This window comes from Carcharhinus amblyrhynchos, chromosome 6 (genome assembly GCF_965287045.1).
Source record: "Carcharhinus amblyrhynchos chromosome 6, sCarAmb.v2.hapA, whole genome shotgun sequence".
In the NCBI taxonomy this organism is placed as follows: domain Eukaryota; kingdom Metazoa; phylum Chordata; class Chondrichthyes; order Carcharhiniformes; family Carcharhinidae; genus Carcharhinus; species Carcharhinus amblyrhynchos.
In genome coordinates this window covers 119,211,700-119,236,962 of record NC_137329.1, presented here as the reverse complement: position 1 = coordinate 119,236,962, position 25,263 = coordinate 119,211,700, and the positions used below count along the sequence as shown (strand labels likewise).

The window sequence follows — 25,263 nt, the reverse complement described above, 5'->3', positions numbered from 1 at the left end:
CTAGCAATGAAGGACAAAATTCCATTTGCCTTCTTAATTATCTTCTGCACCTGCAAAACCAACTCCTTGAGATTCTTGGACAAGGACGCCCAGATCCCTCTGCACTGAAGCATGCTGAAATTTTTTACTATTTAAATAATAGTCCATTTTGCTGTTATTCCTATCAAAATGGATGACCTCACATTTATAGGCCGGAATTTTACCAGCGTGTTGCCTATCCCGATTCTGGGGGCGAGCAAGGCTCAGGACAGCATTCTCTGTCTGCTTTGGTCAGACGTGCCTGTAAAATTCCACCTATTGTCTTCCAAACTTTCTGATTGTGTCAACAGTGGATGACTTTGCTGTTGGAGTTCCGATTAATGGGATCTTCATTAACACACTGGCATTTAACAGTAGATTTGTCAAGGGGACTAAGAGGTGTTTGGAAAATTGGGAGCACTGTGAATCTTTTCCCAATTGTCCGATCCATGGACTTGGTGTGAACCTTTGACTCTCTAAAGTTCACTCTATCTGGAAGTTAATCTCTCTCTTTTTTTTGTGCTTTATACTTGTGTTTATTGCTCCCCGTAAAGGCTCAGGACCCAAGAGATCCGAGCAGCTAAAATCATATTTATTTTCTTTGCAGTTAGTCATGATTGGACAACTATGAAAGACGCGATCAACAATTACATTGGCTCCTTGAACTGGGGCTATCGGGTTGCTTTAAGAGATAATGGTGTTACCTACCAGAATGCTCGTGGAGAATTCATTGGCCCTCACAAAATCAAGGTACCTGCTCCACACGTTGTAAACGCATCAAGTTACGTCTAGGGTAGCGCTCGCAGATCTATAACTAATGAAGCCAGCTCAAAATTTAAACTGGAACAAGATGTCTCCAACAGAAACTTGCCACGAGTTCACTAGTAACGTCTTGCAAACCCAGAGCCCACCTAGATAGGGGAGGTGGGGGGGCAACAGATGAATGATAGCACCCTCTTGGTTTGGACATGTGTTGCTGCTCTTTATAGGTATTGGATCAAACTCCTGGCCCTCCCCATCAGATAGCACCGTGAAAGTAGCTTCTCCGACCCTTGTAGCACATCACTCAGTACATCTTTTACATTCTTCTTCTCTTTAAATGTATTCATTTGGCAGGTGTGGGTGTTGGCAAAGACAGCATTATTGCCCTTGAGGATTTTATTGTCACATCTATTAGTATACAGTGAAAAGTTTGTTCCTTGTGCACCACACAGACAAAGCATACCGTCCATAGAGAAGAAAATGAGAGTGTACAGAATGTAGTGTTACAGTCATAGCCAGGGTGTAGAGAAAGATCAACTTAATGCAAGGTAGGTCCATTCAAAAGTCTGACAGCAGCTACTGTTGAGTCAGTTGTTACGTGACCTTAGACGTTTGTACCATTTTCCTGATGGAAGAAGTGGAATATCCGGGGTGCGTGGGGTCCTTGATTATGCTGGTTGCTTTGCCGAGGCAGTGGTAAGTGTAGACAGAGTCAATGGATGGGAGGCTGGTTTGTGTGATGGATTGGGCTTCATTCACGGCCTCTTGTAGTTTCTTCCAATCTTGGGCAGAGCAGGAGCCGCACCAAGCTGTGATACAACCAGAAGGAATGCTTTCTATGGTGCATGAGGATAGTGAGCTATCACTTTTTAAACATGGTGCTGTTAGGGAGGGCATTCCAGGATTTTGATCCAACAATTAAAGGAACGGTGATAATTTTTCCAAGTTGGGATGTGTGTCCTGGAGGGGAACTTACAGGTGCTCATAGAATCATAGAATCCCTACAGTGCAGAAGGAGGCCATTAAGTCCATCGAGTCTCACCCAGACCCTCTTCCCGTAATCCTTCATATTTACCCTGCTAGCCCCCATACACTTGAGTTAATTTAGCACGGCCAACGCACCTAACCCACACATCTTTGGACTGTGGGAGGAAACCGGAGCACCTGGAGGAAACCCACGCAAACACGGAGAACGTGCAAACTCCACTTGAGGACCCCAGCCGGGAATTAAACCTGGGTCCCTGGCGCTGAGAGGCAGCAGCGCTAACCACTGCGCCCCTTCCCGTCTCTAATCAAGTGGTTCTAGCCCTGATTGTTATTCCAATTCCGTTCTCCTTCTGATTGGAAGGCAAGATTTTCGTCATTTTTAAAATTGAATTTATTGAAACCAGTGTACACCAGTAATGTAGATTTTTATAATAGCAAAATACTGCACAAGCTGGAAATCTGGAATGAAGGAAAGGCAATACTCAGTCTGGTAGCATCTGTGGAGAGGAGCAGCTAATATTACTTCAGTTGCTTTCATTAATTTAAAACCTGATTATTCATAGCTGACATGTGAGACACTCATTAATATTAAAGTACATCGATGAATATATTTTGATGCAGTTACTGCCAAGCCCTAACAGTCCGTGGAGGATTTTACATTTATGCAAATTTATGTAGATTATGCAATGAGTGGAAACTTGCACAGTGGTTAGCACTGATGTCTGAGCGCCAGGGACCCGGGTTCGATTCCCAGCTTGGGTCGGTGTCTCTGTGAAGTTTGCATGTTCTCCCTGTGTCTGTGTGGGTTTCCTCCAGGTGCTCCGGTTTTCCCCACAGTCCGAATGATGTGCCGGTTAGGTGCGTTGGTCGTGCTAAATTCTCCCTCGGTGTACCTGAACAGGTGTTGGAGTGTGGCAACCAGGGGATTTTCACATAACTTCATTGCAGTGTTAATGTAAGCCAACTTGTGACACTAATAAATAAACTATTTTTTAAAAAAATAGCTTTGAGTGCAAAGAAAACTTTTTTTTTAACCTCTAATGGTGATTTTACCATTGTAGGCCACTTGGGATTGATTGAAGCAAGGGGTGAGAATGTAGGAACAGGAGGAGGCCATTCAGCCCCTTGAGCCAATTCTGTCAGTCGTCCAGGAGACCAAAGCTGATCTTTTTAGATGAATGTGGGATTTAAAATTGTGTTTTTTTTTTCTCTATTTATTCATGGGATGTGGGCGATGAACAAATGAGCTTTTTTTTGCCCATCCCTAATTAATGCCAATGTTTATTGCCCATCCTCATTTGCCCTCTGGTAGTGGTAGGCTACCTTCTTGAATACAACCAGAGTGGCCATGCCATCCCTAAAACTGTGTGGTTTGCTTGACAATTGAGGGCATTTAAGAGTCAACCACTGGATTTGGAGGCCAGATCAGTTAAGGTTCCTTCCCTTCCCTATTTTGTGACAATGGATTTATTGCACTTCTGATTTTAAATTTTTTTTAAAAAACTATTTTAAATATTGCCATCTGCCGTGGTGAGATTCGAACCTGGATCCCCAGAGCATTGACCTGGGTCTCTGGATTATTAGTCCAGTGACAATAACACTGTGCCACCACCTGCCCCATGATGTTATTCCCCATCATTAGCCATTAATACCACCTTTGGAATGAAGAGGTGTTTTCTAATTTCACACCCGAGGAGGTTTTAGTTCGAATTTTTAGATCATGTACCCTGGTTCTAGACTCCCAACCAGCAGAGCTCGTTTATCCCCCAACAGCACCTCCCCATGGATTTAAAAGCTTTTGAAATCATCCCTTTAACCTTCCAAATTCCAGGAAATAAGCCCCACTTTGTTCAACCTCTCCTCCTAGCTCAATCCCTGCGGGTCCAGCTATGATTACAATAAATTTACTAACGGAGTTCCTTCTTGTTTTTAGGCAACAAATAAAAAAGGAAAGGAAACAGTTCACACTGCAGAAACGTTTATCATAGCCACTGGAGAGAGGCCTCGATACCTGGGAATTCCAGGTGATAAAGAGTATTGCATCACCAGGTAATAATCTTTCATATAGGTAGGAGGTTAGACCAGTTAAGTCAACTAGCAGGGTACAGGAGCCTGTTAGTTGCGTTGCTGATGTTTATTATTCATTTGTGGGACATGGGCGTCACTGTCTGGCCAACATTTATTGTCCATCCCTAATTGCCCTTGGAGGGCAGTTGAAAGTCAACCACATTGCTGTGGCTCTGGAGTCACGTGTAGGCTGGACCAGGTAAGCCGAAGAGATTTCCTTCCCTAAAGTGGTTAGCATTGTTGCCTCACAGCACCAGGGACCCAGGTTCAATTCCCAACTTGTCACTGTCTGTGTGGAGTTTGCACATTCTCCCAGTGTCTGCGTGGGTTTCCTCCAGGTGCTCCAGTTTCCTCCCATACTCCAAAGATGTGCAGGTTAGATGAATTGGCCATGGTAGATGGCCCCTTAGTGTCAGAGGGACCAGCTAGGGTAATTGCATGGGATTATGGGGGTAGGGTCTGGATGGGATTGTGGTCAGTGCAGACTCGATGGGCCAAATGGCCTCCCTCTGCACCGTAGGGATTCTGAGGGGGGGTGGGGGGGAAAATTAGCAAACCAGATGGGTTTTTCTGACAATTGACAATGATTTCATGGTCATCAGTAGATTCTTAATTCCAGGTTTTTTACTGAATTCAAATTCCATCATCTGCCATGGCGAGATTCGAACTGGGGTCCCCAGAATATTGGCTGAGTTTCTGGATTAACAGTCCAGCGGTAATACCACTAGGCTGTTGCCTCCCCTGTAATCCAGAGACTAAAACTTGTCAATCATGGGTTCAAATCCCACCGTAGCAACTGGGGAATTCAAATTTTCAATGTTCTGGAATTTAAAAAAAAGAGAATCAAAAACAAGTGTGAAATGACAGATTATCATTTGTCAGCCGAAGCAAGTCTGCTGTTATTTGCTTGGTCTGACACACAGCAAAGTGGTTTAACTCTTGATTGCCTCTGGAATGGTCAGTTGTATCGGGGAAGGCCACTCAACATTTGTCAAAGAAAATTACAGCACGGGAGCAGGCCCTTCGGCCCTCCGAGCCTGCACTGACCATGCTGCCCGACTGAATTAAAACCCCCTACCCTTCCGGGGACCATATCCCTCTATTCCCATCCTGTTCATGTATTTGTCAGGATGCCCCTTAAAAGTCACGATCGTGTCTACTTCCACTACCTCCCCCCGGCAGTGAGTTCCAGGCACCCTCCACCCTCTGTGTATAACAAAAAAAGACTTGCCTCGTACATTTCCTTTAAACCTTGCCCTTAAAACTTTGGCGTTGAGGATGGGCAGTGACTATTGCCTGCTTCCATTTATAAGCCCCGTCCCTCAATGCTGCCTGGAACCTTTGAACAGCCCCCTCTGTTAATTCTGCTGCTGGGTGGGTGAAAACACCAGATGGAGAAACAGTCTATTTTAAAAAAGGGGGAAAAGAAAACCCAGCAAATTTCATAGATGCCAGCTGTTGTGGAGGCCTGAGTGTGACAGCGGACTAACTCTTTTTAAGCTGAAGCAGCTGTGGTCCTGACTCAGACACAACATCAAAGGAAGTACTTGAGAATAGAGGGTGATGTAGTGATGGGATCTGCTACGCTGGAGGAAATTGCACTTAACAACAGAAGACTGGAGGAGTAAACAGGGTACTCAATATTCACAAGAGTCCTACAGTGCAGAAAGAGGCCATTCAGCCCCTTAAGTCTACAGAGACAACTATCCCATTGATTTTACTTAACAGCTTTTGTACATAGATGTTTCCCAGCAGAAGGTCTGTGTACGACAGTGGTTAGCACTGCTGTCTCACAGCTCTAGGCTGAGTTGTACCTAGCACAAAGGAAGATGGTTTTGGTTGCTGGATGTCAGTCTTTTCGGTTTGAGGACATCGCAGCGGAAGTTCCTCATGTTGGTGTCCAACCATCTTCAGATACCTCATCAAAGAACTTTCCTCTATTATAGAACAATAGCATCTCTACCGTACAGAAGGTGGCTATTTGGCCTATCGCTCTCAAAGCATCTCACTAGTCCCCCACCCCTCACAGATTTACTGCTTTCCTCTTCTAATAGATGCTGCCCAACCTGCTGTGTTCTTGTTGCTTAATTCAAAATAGGTAAGTTCTAAATTAAGAATACAGATAAGGCAGACCAATCACTCAGGTTGAGAAGAATGATAAAAATATCGTGGAATCTTATCTATTCTGAGGCTGGAGACGCGAGTGAAGTGTAGAGTTCACCCTCATTTCCTGTCCAATATTTAACCCTTAATCACCATCATAAAAACAGATTTTCTGGTCATTATCATAATTGCTTTGGGTGGGAGTTTGAGCGCTGCCCTGTTCCCCAAGTCGTAACGGTGACTTACGCTTCACAAAGTACATCGCCGGCTGGAAAGTACGCCCAGTGGTCAGTGTTATAGAAATGCAAGTCTCTCCTCTTTAAGAAGTTCCCTCATTCTGTTTTTAATCCACGTTCTAGTGACGATCTGTTCTCGCTGCCCTACTGTCCGGGGAAGACCTTGGTGGTTGGAGCTTCCTACGTTGCGCTGGAGTGTGCCGGATTTCTGGCCGGGCTGGGTCTGGACGTGAGTGTGATGGTTCGCTCCATCCTGCTCCGGGGATTCGACCAGCAGATGGCAAACCTGGCTGGAGAGTACCTGGAGACCCATGGGGTCAAAATCATTCGGCAGTTTGTGCCAACTAAGGTGAGTAAATTTTGTGTGCCTGTGTTGGAGCTGGAGCAGTGATGAGGAAGATGGTGCCATTTAACCTCTTTTGTACCTCCACGTGTTGTAGTGTTTAGCACACAGTGGTTAGCACTGCTGCCTCACAGTGCCGGGGACCCAGGTTCCATTCCCGGTTGGGCCACTGTCTGTGTGTAGTCTCCACGTTCTCATAAACCTCTGGTTTATGACGTGGAAACAGGCCCTTCAGCCCAACTTCTCTGTGCCACCCTCCTTTTTTTTCCCTTCTTAAACCCCTAAACTAATCCCAATTGTTTGCATTTGGGGCCCATATCCCTCCATTCCCATCTTACCCATGTGATTGTCTAAATTCTTTTCAAAAGACAAAATTGTACCTCCGAATGTGAATTACACTCCCCATCGGGGAACTGAACCCCAGTCTCCTGCGTGACAGGAGGGATCCTAACCAGGAAATTAGCGGTTAGTATCCCCCACGTGGGTTTCCTCCGGGTGCTCCGGTTTCCTCCCACAGTCCGAAAGATGTGCTGGTTAGGGGCTTCGACCATACTAAATTCTCCCTCAGTGTTACCCCAACAGGCGCAGGAGTGTGGCAACTTGGGGGATTTTTATTAACATCATTGCAGTGTTAATGTAAGCCTACTTGTGAGACTTTTAAATAAACTTAAGTTTTTCTAACTGAATAAGATAAAGGATATCGCCCCCTTAACATGCTGACTGTTTTGCTTAATGGCGAGTGTTTGGAATTTAATGCTCAAACATGTTTCACCACATTGTTGTTCTCAAAGATTTAAATTTTAATACCTTTGTGTTTTATCAATATTGTTATCACCCAGTCCTCAGTGTGATTAAACTCCCCCCTCGTGAAGGGAATGGATGTCGGCAATGGCTGATGGGCAGTTCCTCACTCTTGTGCCTGCTGGAGAAATAGAATCCCTACGGTGCGGAAAGAGGCCATTCGGCCCATTTGAGCCTGCACTGACGACAATCCCACCCAGGCGGTATCCTCATAACCACATGTATTTAACCCTGTTTGATCCCTTAGTGCCAGGGGGACATCAGCACGTCTGTGGACTGTGGGAGGGAATCCACACGTGCAGTCACCCGAGGCCAGAATTGAACCCAGGTCCCTGGCGCTGTGAGGCAGCACTGCTAACCATTGTGCTAGCATGAAATTTTCTTCCAGCGTGTGTAACTGTCTTTTTTTCTTCCCCCACCCTTTCTCTTCACAGATAGAACAAATTGAAGCAGGAACTCCAGGGAAGTTGAAAGTAACAGCCCAATCTACAGGGGGCTCAGAGACCATAGAAGGGGAATATAACACGGTGAGTGAAACTGAAGACCCCCTGTTGGCTCTGGGGCTTTGCCTGTCAATCGGATGGTGGGGAGTGTGTCAGATGTCACGCAAATGAGTCTTTCGCTCCGGAAGCTGCTTCTGCTCCAGGTGACACCCATCAACTTCACCAGTGTACAAAATCTCAGTGGGGCCATCTCAGAGGATGTTTCTCCATCTAATGACCAGAAAGTGGGGCTAACTCTTGCCAGCATTGCCCCTGTCTGGCAGACTCAGGTTTACAGCATGGAAACAGGCCCTTCGGCCCAACTTGTCTATGCTGCTCTTGTTTTAACCATGAAGCTAGTCCCAGTAGCCCTATGGCCCATATCCCTCCGTATCCATGTAACTGCCTAAATGCTTTTTTAAGAGACAAAATTGTACCCACCCTCTACTACTACCTCCGGCAGCTCATTCCAGACACTCACCATCCTCTGTGGAAAAAATTGCCCCTCTGGACCCTTTTTTTAATCTCTCTCCCCTCTCACCTTAAAGCTATGCCCTTCAGTTTTAGACCCCAGCCGCGCCCCCCCCCCAAAAATCTTTGGGAAAAGATGTTGACTATCTAGCTGATCTATGTCCCTCATTATTTTATAGGCCTCTATAAGATCACACCTCAGTCCCTACACTCTCTAGGGAAAAAAAGTCCCAGTCTATCCAGCTTCAACTTTATAACTCAAACCATTAGGGTATTTTGGCCTTGGAGGGAGTGCAGAGGAGGTTTACTAGGCTGATGCCGGAGTTGAGGGGGTTGAGCAATGAGGAGAGGCTGAATAAACTAGGCTTGTACTCGTTAGAGTTTAGAAGAATGAGGGGAGATCTCATTGAGACATATAAGATATGAATGGGATGGATAGGATAGAGGTGGAGTGACTCTTCCCGCTCAGAAAGGATAGTAGGACTAGGGGGCACAGCCTCAAGATAAAGGGGGGGGGCGGTTTAGAACGGAGTTGAGGAGGAACTTCTTCACTCAAAGGGTGGTGAATCTCTGGAATTCTCTGCTCGTTGAAGTGGTGGAGGCTACCTCGCTAAATATTTTTAAGACGCGGGTTGATGGGTTTTTGATAAGAGAGGGGATTAAGGGTTATGGGGAGAGGACGGGAATGTGGAACTGAGCCACGACAGATCAGCCATGATCTTATTGAATGGCGGGGCAGGCTCGAAGGGCTAGATGGCCTACTCCTGCTCCTATTTCTTATGTTCTTATGGTAGCATTCTAATAAGCCTTTTCTGCGCTGTTTCTAGTGTAATAACATCTTTATACCCTCAAGGTTAATGAGTAAAGACTCCCTTCATAATGATTGAATGACCAGTCCTTAGGAAAGGTTGCTTGCCTTGAAACATTCTCTCAAAAAGTTTTTTTTTTGTTTGCAGGTATTGTTGGCAATTGGGAGGGATTCCTGTACCAAAAATATCGGCTTGGAGAAAGTGGGAGTGAAGATCATTGAGAAGTAAGCAAATGCTGTTTCTTGTAGTCTTAGTAACGACACAATCCAATCCTTCTGTTGAAAATGTGCTCTTGCTGTGTGCAACCTTTTTCACTTGCTGTAGTTGCCAAACTTTCATCAGTTAGCCTATGTCCCACTTTGGTGTTTACAGCCTCTGACAAATAAGTAGCCTGAAATCCTTCCAAATTCTTCCTGAATTGGAAGAAATGCAGAAACTGGAAAAAGTGGCCATTCAGCCCCTTGAGCTTATCCTATCATTCAGTTTGATTATGGCCTGCCTTGGTTCCATAGCCCACAACAAATCTAAAGTTAAAGTAGAGACATTAACGCTGTAGTGAAGTTACTGTCAAATTCTTCTAGTTGCCACAGTCCGGTGCCTGTTCGGGTCAACACACCTAACCAGCACGTCTTTCAAGATGCACCGACCTCAGTTTTGATTTTATCCTCAGACTCATAAGTTTTGTTTCTCTAGGGTGAGAGTTCCACCCACACTGACCCTTGTGAGGGATGTGACTTGGTGGGTTGCAATGATCTCCACAGTTTTATAGGAGATTTTGAAATGTTAAGTTGAAATATTGCATCTTCCTGGTTAACATGCACCAGTGCCCAAAGCAATTTGGTAATTGTGTATGTTTTAATTTGAAGAGCTATTTTGCTGCCTGAAATCGCTCATCTTGCTCCAATTAAGAAAATCTACCCCTACATGTTTTTCACCCGAGTGTCATTGGGAGCACTCTGCTCTGACCTAGACGTTTTTGAGTTCAGGATCCGAGCAAGTGAGCCCGCAAAGGCTGATCTTCCAGTGCAGCACTGAGAGAGTGCTGCAATGCCAGAGGTGCTGTTTTTCACAAGGTGCCCTCGGGTTGGTGCAAGGTCTGGTGGCTTGATCTCAAAGAGTTGGGGGTTTAATCCCTGGTGCTCTGACTGATGTACATCTCAAATCAAGATGATAACCGCAGCAGATGATCTACTTGTCACGCTGATCTCTGTGGGAGCTTGCTGTGTCCAAATTGTATATTACAGCAGGGGCAATACTTGTGCTTCTGAAAGGTGCTTTTGTATGTACTGTGATCAGGTGCTACATAAATGCAAAATGACACCAGTCCAAAGATGCATGGGTGAGGCGGATTGGCCATGCAAAATTGCCCCTTAGTATCAGGGGGGGGCTAGTTAGGGTAAATACATGGGATTGTGGGGATAGGTCTGGGTGAGGATTGTGGCTGATAGTCGATAGGCCAAATGGCTGCCTCCTGTGCTGTAGGGATTCTATGATTCAAGCTCTGTTTTTAAATAAAAGGGTTAACAAGCGGTTCTGTTAACTGGTCCAATAAATATTCGTGGAGTTGGAACAGTAAATGTTCCTACAGTTAAGAAATTCACAGGTGATTTTGACTTGGAGTGCATTTGTTAAAAAGGATGACTTTTTTATCTTCAATATCTAGCTAGTATATGATTTACATTTTAGACCATAAGACATAGGAGCAGAATTAGGCCACTCGGCCCATTGAGTCTTCTGCCATTCAATCACGGCTGATGTTTTTCTCATCCCCGTTCTCCTGCCTTTCCCCTGATTTCCCCCCTTATTAATCAAGAACCTATCTATCTCTGGCTTAAAGACACTCCATGACTTGGCTTCCACAACCCCTCTGTGGTTTTGTGGCAGTGCACTCTTGTCCCAGCTCGAGTGAGCAGGCCTGTGTTCAGACCCTGGCCCAAATTTCTATTCTAACATCTTTTTCAGTGGATGAGCTTCTTAACTTGCCAGTCAGGGTGGTAAAGAGCTGGTTGATGCTGGAGAGCAAAGATCTTGGAGAAAGTGCTCATCAGTGGTTGCCAAGACAGTAACTGTGACACCTAGATAGTGTGACCCACTACCAGTTCTCCAGGAGGTGGGGGTTTCACCATGACCATTGAGAATTAGCTACTGCAACGTTGATCAAATGCACGCAAAGATATTGAAAATGTTGAATCTAAATCTCAGGGGTAGGTGGGGGAGTGGGGAGGGGGGGAAACACACTCCTTGGATACAGGGCAGCACGGTAGCACAGTGGTTAGCACTGCTGCTTCACAGCTCCAGAGTCCTGGGTTCGATTCCCAGCTCGGGTCACTGTCTGTGTGGAGTTTGCACATTCTCCTCGTGTTTGCTTGGGTTTCCTCCGGGTGCTCCGGTTTCCTCCCACAGTCCAAAGACGTGCAGGTTAGGCTGATTGGCCGTGCTAAGAAATTGCCCCTTAGTGTCTAGGGATTTGTGGGTATAATGTATAGAGATATGGGGGTAGGGCCTGGGTGGGATTGTGTTCGGTTCAGACTCGATGGGCCGAAGGGCCTCACTGCACTGTGGCGTTCAATGATTCTGGTTAACAGGCAGAACGCGGTCAGAATAAGCAGGCCCTTCTTGCATTGGTAGGCTGTGATTAGTGGGATACTGTAAGGATCAGTACTTTGTCCACCCCCGAGTTGGATGTAGGGACCAAGTGTAATGTTTCCAAGTTTGCGGATGACACAGAGCTAGGCAGCAATGTGTGTTGGTGAGGAATATGCAACGTGGCTTCACGGGGCTTGGGACAGAGTGGGGAAGAACATGGCAGGTGGAGAATGTGAGGTTACCACTTCTGTTAGAGGAACAGATGCTTAGAGTATTTCATGAATGGTAGAAGATTAGAAAGCGAAAATGTACAAAAGGGACCTGGGTGTCCTTGTTAATAAGAAATCCCTGAAAGCTAACCTGCAGATGCAGCAAGCTATTAGGAAGACTAATAAAATGTTAGCCTTCATCACAAGAGGATTTGTGTACAGGAGTACTGAGGTCTTGTTTTTCTTATATAGAAGGTTGGCTGAGATTTGTTTTAGTGTCACAATTAAGCTCACGTTAACACTGCAATGAAGTTACTGTGAAAATCTCCTAGTTGCCACACTCCAGCACACACTCAGGGAGAATTTAGCATGACCAATGCACCTAACCATGCCTTTCAGACTATGGGAAGAAACCCAAGCAGACATGGGGAGAATGTGCAGACTCTGCCCAGGCATTGAACCCAGGTCCCTGCCATTGAGGCAGCAGTGTCAACCATTGCCACGGTGCCAGTCAAGGGTTAGACTGCACCTGGAGTATGTGCAGTTCTGGTCCCCTTAACTCCGAAAGGATATCATTGTCAATGAGGGAGTGTACCAAATGTTCACCGGACTTGTTCTGGGGATGGTGGGACTATATCTTATGAAGAGAATTGGGCAAACAGGATCTGTATTCTTGGAAATAAGAGGTGATGGCATTGAAATCTAAAGGAATAGACAGGGTAGATGCAGGCAAGATGACTGGGAGTGTAGAACCAGGGGCACAATCTCACAATGAGGGGGAAGCCACTTGGAACTGAGAATTGAGTAGAAATCTCTTACTTGGGTTATGAATTTTTGGAGTTTTTTCACTCCAGAGGATTGTGCGAGCTCCAGTCAGTGTTTAAAGCAGAGATGGAGAGCTTTCTAAATATTTTAATACTTGTAGAATCATAGAATCCCTACAGTGCAGAAGGAGGCCATTCAGCCTGCACTGACCACTCAGGCCCTATCCCCCATAACTTCATGCATTTAGTCTAGCTAGTCCCCCTGACATTAAGGGTTAATTTAGCATGGCCAGTCTGCCTAATCTGCATATCTTTGGAGTGTGGGAGAAAACCCACTCAGACATTGTGGGGGGACAATGTGCAAACTCCACACACAGTGACCCAAGCCAGGAATCAAACCCAGGTCCCTGGTGCTGTGAGGCAGCAGTGCTAACCACTGTCACTGAGGAGGGGGAGGTAGTGTGAGGACAGGGGGTGGGGGTAAATCCATTGTGGATGATCTGCCTTGATCATGTTGAATGGTGCAGTGGGCTGAATGGCCTGCTCCTATGCTAACTGGCCAGGGTGCTTTCCAACAATGACCCATTTGATGCTGCAGGACCGGGTGAATGCTTTCTTTTATTTTAAAGTTGTCTTTTTTTTGTATATTTTAGGACTGGTAAGATTCCCGTCAATGATGAGGAACAAACGAACGTACCCTACATTTATGCCATTGGAGACATCCTAGAGGGCAAGTTGCAGCTCACCCCGGTGGCGATCCAGGCTGGTCGCTTACTGGCAGCGAGGCTTTATGCAGGAGGTTCAGTCAAGGTACAGACCCTAAAATTGTAATTGATTTTCTTACAGCAATCCAGCTTAAAGGCTGCAATGGGCAACGTGTTGTTGATGCTTCTCCAAATCGGTCCTTTTTTGGGGTAGAAGGAAGTTTCCTTCCTTCCGTCATAGGGTCAGCGGTGTTCACTGTTGATCAGCACCGTTTACCAATCCTTGTACTAAATCAGTCTGTCCCCTAATGCAGCAAGACCTGAATAACACTCAGGCTTGGACTGATGCCCTCCAAGCCCATGCATATCATGAAGCCCAAACTAAACATTTCAAAAAAAAAAAATAATCTGCCTTTACTGGGTCCATATCCCTCTATTCTCTCCCCATCCAAAAGCATCTTAAATGTTGCTAACGTCCCTGCTTCCACCACCTCCTCTGGCAGTGCGTTCCAGGCACCCACCACTCTCTACGAGGAAAAATTTCCCCTGCACATCTCCCTTAAACTTTTCCCCCTTGAACCTGTGCCCCCTCTTAATTGACGCTTCCAACCCTTGGAAAAAGCCTCTGACTATCCAACCTGTCCGTGCCTCTGAATTTTGTAGTCCTCTATCAGATCCCCCCTCAGCTGCTGTCTTTCCAGTGAAAACAATTCTAGTTTATTCAACCTCTCCTCGTAGCCAATATCAACGTAGAACACTACAGCACAAACAGGCCCTTTGGCCTACAAGTTGTGCCGATCACATCTATACCTACCAAGCCGTAGACCTATCTGTAACTTCCAATGCCATTAGATCCCATACACTCATCCAGAAGTCTTTTAAAAGACCCCAGTGAGTTTGCCTCTACCACCACCGACGGCAGCCGATTCCACTCACTCACCACCCTCCTGAGTGAAAAACTTTCCCCTAACATCTCCTCTGTACTTGCTCCCCAGCACCTTAAACCTGTGTCCTCTCGTAGCGACCGTTTCAGCCCTGGGAAATAGCCTCCGAGAATCCACCCTATCTGTACCTCTCAACATTTTATAAACCTCTATCAGGTTGCCTCTCAACCTTCGTCTCTCCAGGGAGAAGAGACCTAGCTCCCTCAACCTATCTTCATAAGGCATGCCTCCCAATCCAGGCAACATCCTTGTAAATCTCCTCTGCACCCTCTCAATAGCTTCCACATCCTTCCTGTAGTGAGGCGACCAGAACTGCGCACAGTACTCCAAGTGGGGTGACAAGAGACCAGGCAAAATCCTGGTGGGCCTTTGCACCCTCTCCAAAGCTTTCATGTCCCCCTGGTAATGTGGTAACCAGGACTGAACGTGATACTGCAAATGCAGCCTAACCAAGGTTTAATATAGTTGCAAAGTTATATAAAGAGTGGCAAATAATATTCATGCCACGCAAGTGCCAGGCAGTGACCATCTCCAACAAGTCAAGAATCTAGCCACCACCTCTTGACATTCAATTACCATCTGAGTTCCCCCACTAGCAACATTCTGGGGGGGGGGGGGTTTCGTTGACCAGAACATGAACTGGATCCAGCCAAGTTGTTTTAAAAATAAAACCTGGGTGGTTTTGCAGAATGTGATCTCCCAAGTACCAGTAGTCCACTTGGTTTTTGATTAATCGGTTACTAGACTGGTTACCCTGAGAATAAGTGGTCCCTTAAGTCCAAATATGTTGCCCATAAACGGGTAATGGTAGCACAGCGGTTAGCACTGCTGCGGCGCAGTGGCAGGGACCCAGGTTCAATTCCCAGCTTGGGTGACCGTGTGGAGTTTGCAAGTTTTCCCTGTGTCTGCGTGGGTTTCCTCCCACAGTCCAAAGATGACGTGGGTTAGGTTGATTGGCCGTGCTAAATTGCTCCCTTTAGTGTTAGGGAATGTGGGGTTACAGGGATAGGGCCTGGTTGGGATTGTTGTGGGTGTAGACTCAATGGGCCAAATGGCCTCCTCCTGCACTGTAGGGGACTCTATCTTTCTGCTATTGGCTCATCGACTGACAAGGCCAAATTCAGAAACTACCTCTTAACCTCTCAATTTATAAGGTGCTCTTTTTAAATATATTCCTTTGACCAAGCTTTTGGTTACCTTGTACGGTATCATTTTCGTCTGGGATGTTAAAGGCACTATGTAAATGCAAATTATTGCTGTAAACAATGCGGACTTGCAGAATGCCCATGAGAATAGATATTTGTACACGTTTTGGAGTCTGAATGTTGCATTGGTATTAATTCCCTCTTTCTGGTTATAACATTTGGACAGTGTGACTATGTAAACGTGCCCACCACCGTCTTTACCCCCTTGGAGTATGGAGCCTGTGGTTATTCCGAAGAGAACGCTATCGAAAAGTTTGGCGAGGAGAACGTGGAGGTTAGTCACCAAATCCTAAAAAGTGAAAAATGTTGCCTGTTGCTCTTTTTCTCTGGCAATTTTAAATCATTCCAACTCTCGTCACGTTTCCAGACCTACCACAGTTACTTTTGGCCTCTGGAGTGGACTATTCCATCAAGGGATAACAACAAGTGTTACGCCAAGGTCATCTGCAACAAGCGAGATCAAGTACGTATCTCAAACGGCCAATTTCTGTGTCCGTTTTCCAGTGTTGGCTGGAAGTTGATTTTGACAGACTGCGTAGAAATCGTAGAATCCCAACAGTGCAGAAGGAGGCCATTCAGCCCATCGAGAATGCGCCAACCACAATCCCAACCAGGCCCTATCCCCACATACTTTTACCTGCTAATCCCTCTAGTCTAAGGATCTCAGGACCCTAAGGGATAATTTTAGCACGGCCAATCAATCTAACCCGCACATCTTTGGACTGTGGGAAGAAACCGGAGCACCCGGAGGAAACCCACGCAGACATGAGAGGAGAATGTGCAAACTCCACACAGACAGTGATCCAAGCCGGGAATCGAACCCAGGTCCCTGGAGCTATGAGGCAACAGTGCTAACCACTGTGCTACTGTGCTGCCCACGGCTACTGCAGTGGAGCGAATCTGCCTGTTTTGGGGATTTGAACCCACGCCAGTTCTGACTGGAGAAGTGAGTGTGCTGCCCCCTATGGAAAGGGTGAATAATGAGGGTGGGGGTGTATCTCCAACATTTCCTGGGTTCACAGCCCTGTGTGGGCGGTCTTGTTTCTGCCTACTCTCATGCAGGGGAAAGGGGGCGACAGGAGGAGAAAGGGGCATCTTTTTATCAGTCATTTTAATCGGAGCGCGCCTTCCCTTTTTCAGAATCGGGTGATTGGTTTCCACGTGTTGGGTCCGAACGCAGGAGAAATCACTCAGGGGTTTGGAGCTGCGATAAAATGTGGCATGACCAAGGAGCAGTTGGACAGCACAATAGGAATCCATCCAGCCTGTGCAGAGGTATTAAACTCTCGTTGCTTTCAGATATTTGAGCACGTTGATTTTTTAATCATGTACTTTTTGTTAAGGCTGAAGGGCTTGTGGGACAGTGGCTACTGTCACCATCTCCTGGTGATGGAATGATGTGGAGATGTTGGCGTCGGGCTGGGAGTTGACAGTAAGAAGTCTCACAACACCAGGTTAAAGTCCAACAGGTTTATTTGGTAACATGAGCTTTTGGAGCAGAGTGCTTAAGATGCACTTTAACCTAGTGTTGTGATACTTCCTTCTGGACTGATCCACTGATGGCCATGGAAGGTTTAAAGTTTTTTGTTTAAAGATTATTTATTAGTCACGAGGAGGCCTACGTTAACACTGCAATGAAGTTATAGTGAAAATCCCCACTCTGGCGCCTGCTCAGGTGCACCTGAGGGAGAATTTTAGCACGGCCAATCCACCTAACCAGCACAACTTTCAGACTGTGGGAGGAAACCCACGCAGACACGGGGAGAATGTGCAGCCTTCCCGCAGACAGTGACCCAAGCCGGGAGTTGCTAGCCGCTGTGCCACCCAAGGTTGTGCTCATAACGTGGAGATGTCGGCGTTGGACTGGGGTAGGAACAGTAAGTAGTCTCTCAACACCAGGTTAAGGTCCAACAGGTGCTACCAAATAAACCCATTGGACTTTAAGCTGGTGTTGTGAGACTACTTAGTGACAAACACAAGGGGTCACAGGTTCAAGGTGAGGGGGGGCAAGGTTTAACACAATGTCAGAGGGACGTATTTTACACAGAGGGTGGTGGGGGCCTGGAATGCACTGCCAAGCAGGGTGGTAGAGGCGGACGCGCTGGGATTGTTTATCTGGATAGTCACATGAACAGACTGGGAATGGAGGGATACAAACAAATAGTCTAGTTGGAAGCCTGAGTGGCGCAGGCTTGGAGGGCCGAAGGGCCTGTTTCCTGTGCTGTATTGTTTGTTCTTTGTACTTGCTGTCCATAATGTGGCATAATAGAGCTAAGTCTTCCTAATGTGCCTGATAGCAGGCAGTGGAATCCTGATCAGCCCCATTGCATTACTTTACCAGGCTTCATCATGGACCAGCCCGTGGTTGCCACCTCACTTGCCTGGTACTTGGAGGAGGAGTTTTGTTGTGTGGAGCCCATTAGCAAAGCTTGTCTCCAGATGCCATCTTGTACCATCACAAAACATCTCAAGAGTGTTTCATAAGATTGGAGGGACATATTGGAACAGGTGGTCAGAGCTATTAGATGAGGCTAGTGACATTTTAAGGGGTGAATTCTATCTAGGGGTATCAGCACCTAGTAGTGGGTTGTCAGATGATCTAATAAATGCATAATATGATAGGAATTTAGGGCAGCACAATGGTTAGCACTCTGCCTCACAGCTCCAAGGATCCAGGTTCAATTCCAGCCTTGGGGTGACTGTCCATGTGGAGTTTGCACGTTTCTCTCCCTGTCTGTGTGTTTCCTCCCACAGTCCAAAGATGTGCACGTCAGGTGGATTGGTGATGCTAAATTGTCCCTTCGTGTCCAAAGATGTGTAGGTTAGATGTATTAGCCATGGTTATTGTGTGGGGTCACGGGGAAAGGGCCTGGGCAGATACTCTGGATAGAATTTTCCTGCCTTCCACAGGACATGGAAAGGCTAATTGACCTTGGGGGCGAGTGTGGGAGAAAAATCCTGCTCCGTGAGTCAGTGTAGACTCGATGGGCTGAATGGCTTCTCCGCTGCTGGGATTCTGATTCATTTGGGGGAAATTTAATAGCTCTCCAGTTGAGAGAATCGAGAACAAATTTGACCTGGGCCTTTTAGAGAGTGAACTCTGTAGTGGAAATCCAGAACATATTTTGGATATAAAGGGATACGGCCTTCAAGACTAAGATCAATAGAGTATCGAGTTATTTGGAATACAGATAGCAAAAATGAGTAACAGATGAGCCAGAAGAGGTTCTTGAGTAATAAAATTATAAATTCTTTAATGAGTGTAGTTTATAGAAGTGCAAGTTACAAGTTCAAAATTTATTTATTGGTGTCAAGGATAGGCTTACGTTCACACTGCAATGAAGTAAATATGAAAATCCCCTACTCCAGTTTGGGTACATTTGAGGGAGAATTTAGTATGGCCAATGCACCTAAGCAGAATATCTTTAGACTGCGGGAGGAAACTGGAGCACCCGGAGGAAACCCACACAGACACTGGGAGAACGTGCAGTCTCCAGAGACAGTGACCTAAGCTAGGATTCGAACTTGGGTCCCTGGCGCTGTGAGGCAGCAGCGCTACCCACTGTGCCAGCCCTTACAATTGACAGACGCAATGTTACTCATTAATACAAGACTACCTATTGCGGCTAACAATAGGCAGCTATTTCAGCACCAACTCGTACTCAAAAGGGACAGAATTTTCATCTCTCATATGTTCTCAAATATTATTTTTAAAGCACAATTGTGTTGTTGTGACTGTCAGACGGACAGTGGATAAGTTTTTTTTTAAAAATTAAACATTTGCCCAAATGAGCCTATAAAAATATTCCAATATTTTATAATTCAAAGCACCTTTTTTATGTTTTAGAAAACAAGTCTGGCTGTAATATCTCATTGCCCTTTGTTGTAACATAATTAGCTGACTTGGATCCAATATTTGTGCGTGAAAAGCTCGCAGGAGATCTGCGTATGCTGTTTTGATGAGAATTATAATAATTCAATTAACAGGATTTGTCTCATCCACTTGAAGTGAGATTCATGCTGTGAGGTATCTAAACCTTTATCTTCTGTTCCATGTTACCGTGAACAGTTTTGGCTAATTATCCCCATTGATGTTTAATCCTTTCCCTTTGGATGAATTAATTCTTGGATTCCTCTCTTTTTTTTTTGTGGAGGAGTTTTACTTTGAAGAGTCCTTTTTTTTGTGTTTTTTTTTCTTTCAGTCCATACCTTCAAAAGGCCAACCCGTCTTTTCAAAGATGACTCCATGTGCCTCGCTCTTTTTTTTCAAATAACACCGTTCTGTTGAGTTTGAATAGTTTGGAAATCCTGTCGGAAATGAGGCGAGGGTTTGATGTGAAAGTAGTACAGGGTGGCATAGCGGTTAGCACTGCAGTCTCACAGCGCCAGGGAGCCAGGTTCAGTTCCGGCTCGGGTCACTGTATGTGTGGAGTCTGCACCTTCTTCCCTGTGTCTGCGTGGGTTTCCTTCGGGGGCTCCGGTTTCCTCCCACAGTCCAAAAATAGAACCCTACAGTGCAGAAACAGGCCCTTCGGTCCATCGAGTCTGCACCAACCACAATCCCACCCAGGCCCTATTGCCATAGGCCTACACATTTACCCACTAATCCCTCTAACCCACACATCCCTGGACAAAAAGGGGCAATTTTAGCACGGCCAATCAACCTAACCTGCATATCTTTGGACTGTGGGAGGAAACCCACGCAGACACGGGGAGAATGTGCAAACTCCACACAGACAGTGACCCGAGCCAGGAATCGAACCCAGCTCCCTGGAGCTGTGAAGCAGCAGTGCTATGCTACTGTGCTGCCCCAAATGTGCGGGTTAGGTTGATTGGCCATACTAAATTGCCCCTTGGTGTCAGGGGAACTAGCTAGACTCAATACATGTGGATAGGATCTGGGTGGGATTGTGGTTGGTGCAGAATCTGGGCCAAATGGCCCCCTCCTGCATTGTAGGGTTCTAATCTTTATAGAAGGAGGCCACTTTGACTATCGAGTTTGGACTGGCTTACTGAAAGAACATTCCACCTGGTCCCACTCCCCTGCGTGTTCTTTTCAGATAACAATCCAAATCTATTTTAAACATCTTGATCAAACATGCCTCCTTAAGATTCCAATCACACTCTGGGTGAAAATAGTTTTCCTCTCAACTTCTTCTTTGTACCGTTATTTTGAATCTGTGCCCTCTTAAGAGGAACTAATTTCTCACTATTTGCCCTGTCCTAACCCCTTGGAGCCTCATATATCTCAATCGAGCCTTCACTGCTGCCTTTCCTGTAAGGGAAAGAGATCCATCTCTCTGATCCATCTCTCCAATCCACCCTCATAGCTACAGTTGTTAAATCCCTGGAATCATTCTTGTGACTATCACCTCGACTCCAAGAATGGTACCCAGAACTAGATGCAGTACACAGATGAAGCTTAACTAGTGTCTCAATACAGCACAGGAACAGGCCCTTCGACCCGCCAATATGTGGTTTCTACCCCTCCGCCTCCTGTTCGCATGGCTATCATACACCTTGAGCAAGTTCAACATGACCTCCTTACCCTTGTACTCAAAAATCCCCTATTAGTCAAACCTAGGCTTTATCAACTTCTCTTAATATGCCCTGCTAACTTCAATGACTTGTGTACATATCTGAAGTCTCTTTGTTCCTCTTTTTTATTTTGCGTTGTGCTCCCACATCCTTCCTGCTAAAATTGAATGACCAAGTTGAACTTCATCTGCTCACTCTCAGTATATCTACCCTTTATTTCTGCTCCATTACGGTTGACGATGCTTCCAATCTTATCCGCACATTTTGAAATTGTGCCCTGCACGCAATCTAGAATCCTTCCAGTGCAGAAGGAGGCCATTTGGCCCATTGAGCCTGCAACAACAATAATGCTATCCCCATAACCCCATGTATTTACACTGCTAGTCTCCCTGGCACTCGGGGGAAATTTTAGCATGGCCCATCAACCGAACCCGCACGTTTTTTTTTTGGACTGTGGGAGGAAACCCAGGCAGACACGGGGAGAACGTGCAAACCCCACACACAGTGACCCAGACTGGGAATCGAACCTGAGTCCCTGGCACTGTGGCAGCAGTGCTTACCACCTGATAGAAGCCGACAAGAATATGAGGGGCAGGGACAGAGTGGATAGTCAGAAGCTTTCGCCCTGGGGCGGAAGAGCCAATTATTAGAGATTTAAGGTGCGAGGGGCAAGGTTTAAGGAAAATATAAGGAAGAAGAAAAACTTTTTTTTAAGAGGGTGGTGGGTGCCCGGAACTCACTGCCAGGGGAGGTAGCGGAAGCAGGTATGATAGCAACTTTTAAGACGCGACTTGACAAATCCATGAATAGGATGGGAATAGAGGGATAAGGTCTCTGGAATGGTAGACGGTTTTAGTTCGCAGGGGCAGCATAGTTGGTGCAGGTTTGGAGGGCTGAAGGGCCTGTTCCTGTGCTGTAATTTTCTTATTAAAACTAGACCAGATTTGGTTTTCTCATTTAAGGATAGCTATTAAAGATGGAATTTATTTTATTTTTCCAGATATTCACCACTCTCTCGGTCACTAAGCGGTCTGGACAGAGCGTCCAACAGTCGGGCTGCTGAGGTTAAATCCCTGCTGTTGCTACGGTTGCCATAATGGATCACTTTGTCTCCTTGAATAACGCAGTCAGATGAATCGGGACGGGGAAGGTGGGGAAATCCCCCCCCCCCCCCCCCCCAATTTGATCCTGTACTCCGACACTTCTCTTCCTCACGTTTTAACACCACTCGTGTTTTTTTTTTGAGGAGGTCAGTCTGCTGTAGGGAGGGGCAAATGCGACCATTGGGTAACTAGTGCGGCGGCAGGGTTTTTTTTTAACCTGAAGCGAGCTGCTGAGCTGCAGGAGGCATCACCTCGATGCTTTCATGAAGTCCCAGCCTGGAACCATGTACAAATGGAAGGCTGCGATGGAAAAGTCTGCAAGCACAGTCCAGCAAATCCCAGACTTCAAGGGCTTCCACTATCACTGGAGAACTCACTCACACACACAACCGGTCAGAATGAGAACAAGAAAAAGATTTTTTTATATGATTCCATTTTGGGTTTTCCACCAGTGTGTTGCCTCTATCCTTTCACTATCTGTTCACCTCTTCAGGTTTGAGTGTGTGCGATTTAGTTTTTTTTTGGCATATTGTGTTTTTATATTAATGTGAAATATATTTTTTCTGCTTCTCTTTTTAACCTTTGCATTCGGTGCAAGGCGGGGGGGCTGAAATTTGTCTTGGGGGAGAGGGAAATAAGTTGGCCTGGTTCGTGCCCTCCCCTCCCCTCCCCTCCCTCAGTTGGGCTGAGGTGAGTGTACAACAAGTTATCAGTTCCCAAGCTGCTGTAACACTCGCATCATTTCCAGTAATGCCAAATATTGGGCATTAAGACTCCTCAGCGAGAGGGGTCATCCCTAAAGATACCACTTCCCTGAGACATTCCTGCTATCGTTGGAATCTAGGGCAAAAACTTTCGCAATTCCATTCCCTGTTTTGTAGACTTTTTTTTATAAACCTACCAGACTCCTGTTGCTTTTTTTCCACTGGAATAACAATTGAACAAATTCACATTCCAGCAAGCCCCTGCTTTGTAGAATAAGATGATGGGTTCCACAGGGGTGAATTGGAAGATTGGTGCTGCTTTGGGTGTTGTGCAAGTAATAGATTTTGTTCACACACTGCTAAGGTGTAAATCTCAAACTCTCTGAATCTGATATCACTGCTTTGCCCTAGGATTCTTCAGGCTCTGTCCTTTTAAACAGCAACTTTTATGATGGAGAACTGCTTCACTCCAGTGCAATGCTGTTGGCTTGGGCTCTGACATGAGGTCTCGGGTTTTAATCCCTCAGTCATGGGGTGAAATGGAGCAAAGAGAGGTTCTGCGGCTATTGAGCACAGTTGCAGCCTCGATTCCGTTTCACCCCAAACCGTCTTATCACATCTTATGCGGGGAAACTCTTAAAAGTTGAGCCCTACCTGTGTTGGAATCACTAATGTTCCTAACTCATGCACTGGACGAGCCTTTGGATTTTTGCATTTGTCATAGTTTCAAGCACTGGAGTAGTCTTATTACTGGTGTTTAACTGTTCTAGAAGCGCACAAATCTGTAAACCAATATTTTTCGTGTAAGGGAGTACAGGTTACACCTTGAGCACGGAGTATTGACCTTATTGTAGTCACTTTGTGCCCATTTCAACATTCAAGTCCACGAGAATTTTAACCCTCCGATGGTGGTGAATTAATACTGTATTTATTCAAAGTTTGCCAGTAGAAGTGTTAAATTATTCAAAAGTTGGCAGCAACTATATTTTTGAAATGAATGATTGACTTTGTCCCCCATTTTTCACAACGAAATTGTATCCAATTCTTTTGTTTCAAAGACTTTGATTTTACATCTGTCTCCAAGTGTTCCATATTCATGCATATAATTTATAAATGTTCCTGATGTGCTGTTTGGAAGAATGGAAATGATCTTGCATATTAAAAAAAAAAAATCTCATGCTGTAAACTCGTACCATGTTTTATTGTGAATGAGACACTGGAAACTATGACCATCGCCTTCACTGGAATGGTAAACGTTGTGATCGGTGAAGGATACACTGAACCCACAGCTTCTCTCTCTTCCTTTTTCCTTGATCATTACCACAGTTCTAAGATTAAGACATGGTAGCCCTTCGGCCCATCAAGTCTGCTCTGCCATTCGTTCATTGAGGCCCAAACTGACCTGATGGGATATATCTCAACTTATCCCCAAAATCCTTGCTGACTTCCATCTCGCCCTTGAACGTGCCGAACATCCCAGTCTTTGCGGTAAAGAATTCCACACATTCCCGACCCTCAGGAGAAATTATATCAGTGTTTGCTTTCTCTGGACAAATTGCAGTAGTAACCGCAGTCCTCCATGTCAGAAACACAGCAAGGTATTTCTGGGAGAGTGGCACATCTCACCCGCCCCATCCATCCATCCACCACCACCACTGCTAGACTTCAGAAAATTCTGGACAGAATTGTTTTTATTTCAGATTTCCATCATTTGCATTATTATTTTGGCTTTTTTTAATACAGGATTTAAATATCTGGACTGGGAGCATGGGTATCTACGTTTTATCTTGGCCTCTCCCAAGGCCCATACTCAATCCACAGTTAAACACCCCTCTTGTGCCCAAGGTCAGAGGGTCTTCCAGCACAAGGAAGCTATTGGGGGCCCATCATAGCTTTTCCAAAGTGCTGGCACAGGTATCTAATTAGTCTCACTCAGGGGCTCCAAGGTACAATTTGATTAAGGCAAATCATAAATGGATTGGGTGTAAAACACACCAGTGCCCACAGGAACACGGTTCCTCATTCTATCTGCAATGGGCTTAGGATCCAATAGTTTATTATTGTCACATATTAGTATACAATGAAAAATATTGTTTCTTACATGTTACACAGACAGGTATACGGTACACAAAGGAGAGAGAGTGCAGAATGTAGTGTTACAGTCATAGCTAGGCTGTGGATTGTAGCCAAATGGGCCATCTAAAAATGGCATTTTGTAAAGCACTCTGACAATTGGGCAAGACACTAAACCGACAGGCTGCAGTTTAAAGACAGACAAACATGCTGCAACCCTGATGAGTGAATACACAGGATATGGGCCATCTCCAGGATGAAGGAGGCTTTCTGGTCACACTGGTTTGTGTGCCAGATACAAGGACACTGTGAGTCCTTACCCAGGAGGGAGGTATGTGACCTATGTGCCTCCAA

The 25,263-nt window shown here is 45.7% G+C and overlaps 1 protein-coding gene across 2 annotated transcripts in view; it reads left to right on the top strand.

Annotated features, from left to right (window-relative positions):
* The window catches only part of LOC145344259 (thioredoxin reductase 1, cytoplasmic-like), a 42,834-nt gene extending 18,036 nt beyond the window's left edge, over positions 1–24,798 (top strand). For both annotated transcript variants that reach the window (XM_080191304.1, XM_080191303.1), the window contains exons 5-14: positions 626–768; positions 3,701–3,816; positions 6,297–6,522; positions 7,752–7,844; positions 9,227–9,303; positions 13,292–13,448; positions 15,658–15,765; positions 15,859–15,954; positions 16,632–16,766; positions 22,030–24,798. In XM_080191304.1, the coding sequence (XP_080047430.1) occupies positions 626–768; positions 3,701–3,816; positions 6,297–6,522; positions 7,752–7,844; positions 9,227–9,303; positions 13,292–13,448; positions 15,658–15,765; positions 15,859–15,954; positions 16,632–16,766; positions 22,030–22,092 (1,214 nt within the window). In that variant the 3' untranslated portion in view covers positions 22,093–24,798. The remainder of the gene's footprint in view (positions 1–625; positions 769–3,700; positions 3,817–6,296; positions 6,523–7,751; positions 7,845–9,226; positions 9,304–13,291; positions 13,449–15,657; positions 15,766–15,858; positions 15,955–16,631; positions 16,767–22,029) is intronic.
* Positions 24,799–25,263: the final 465 nt, after the last annotated feature.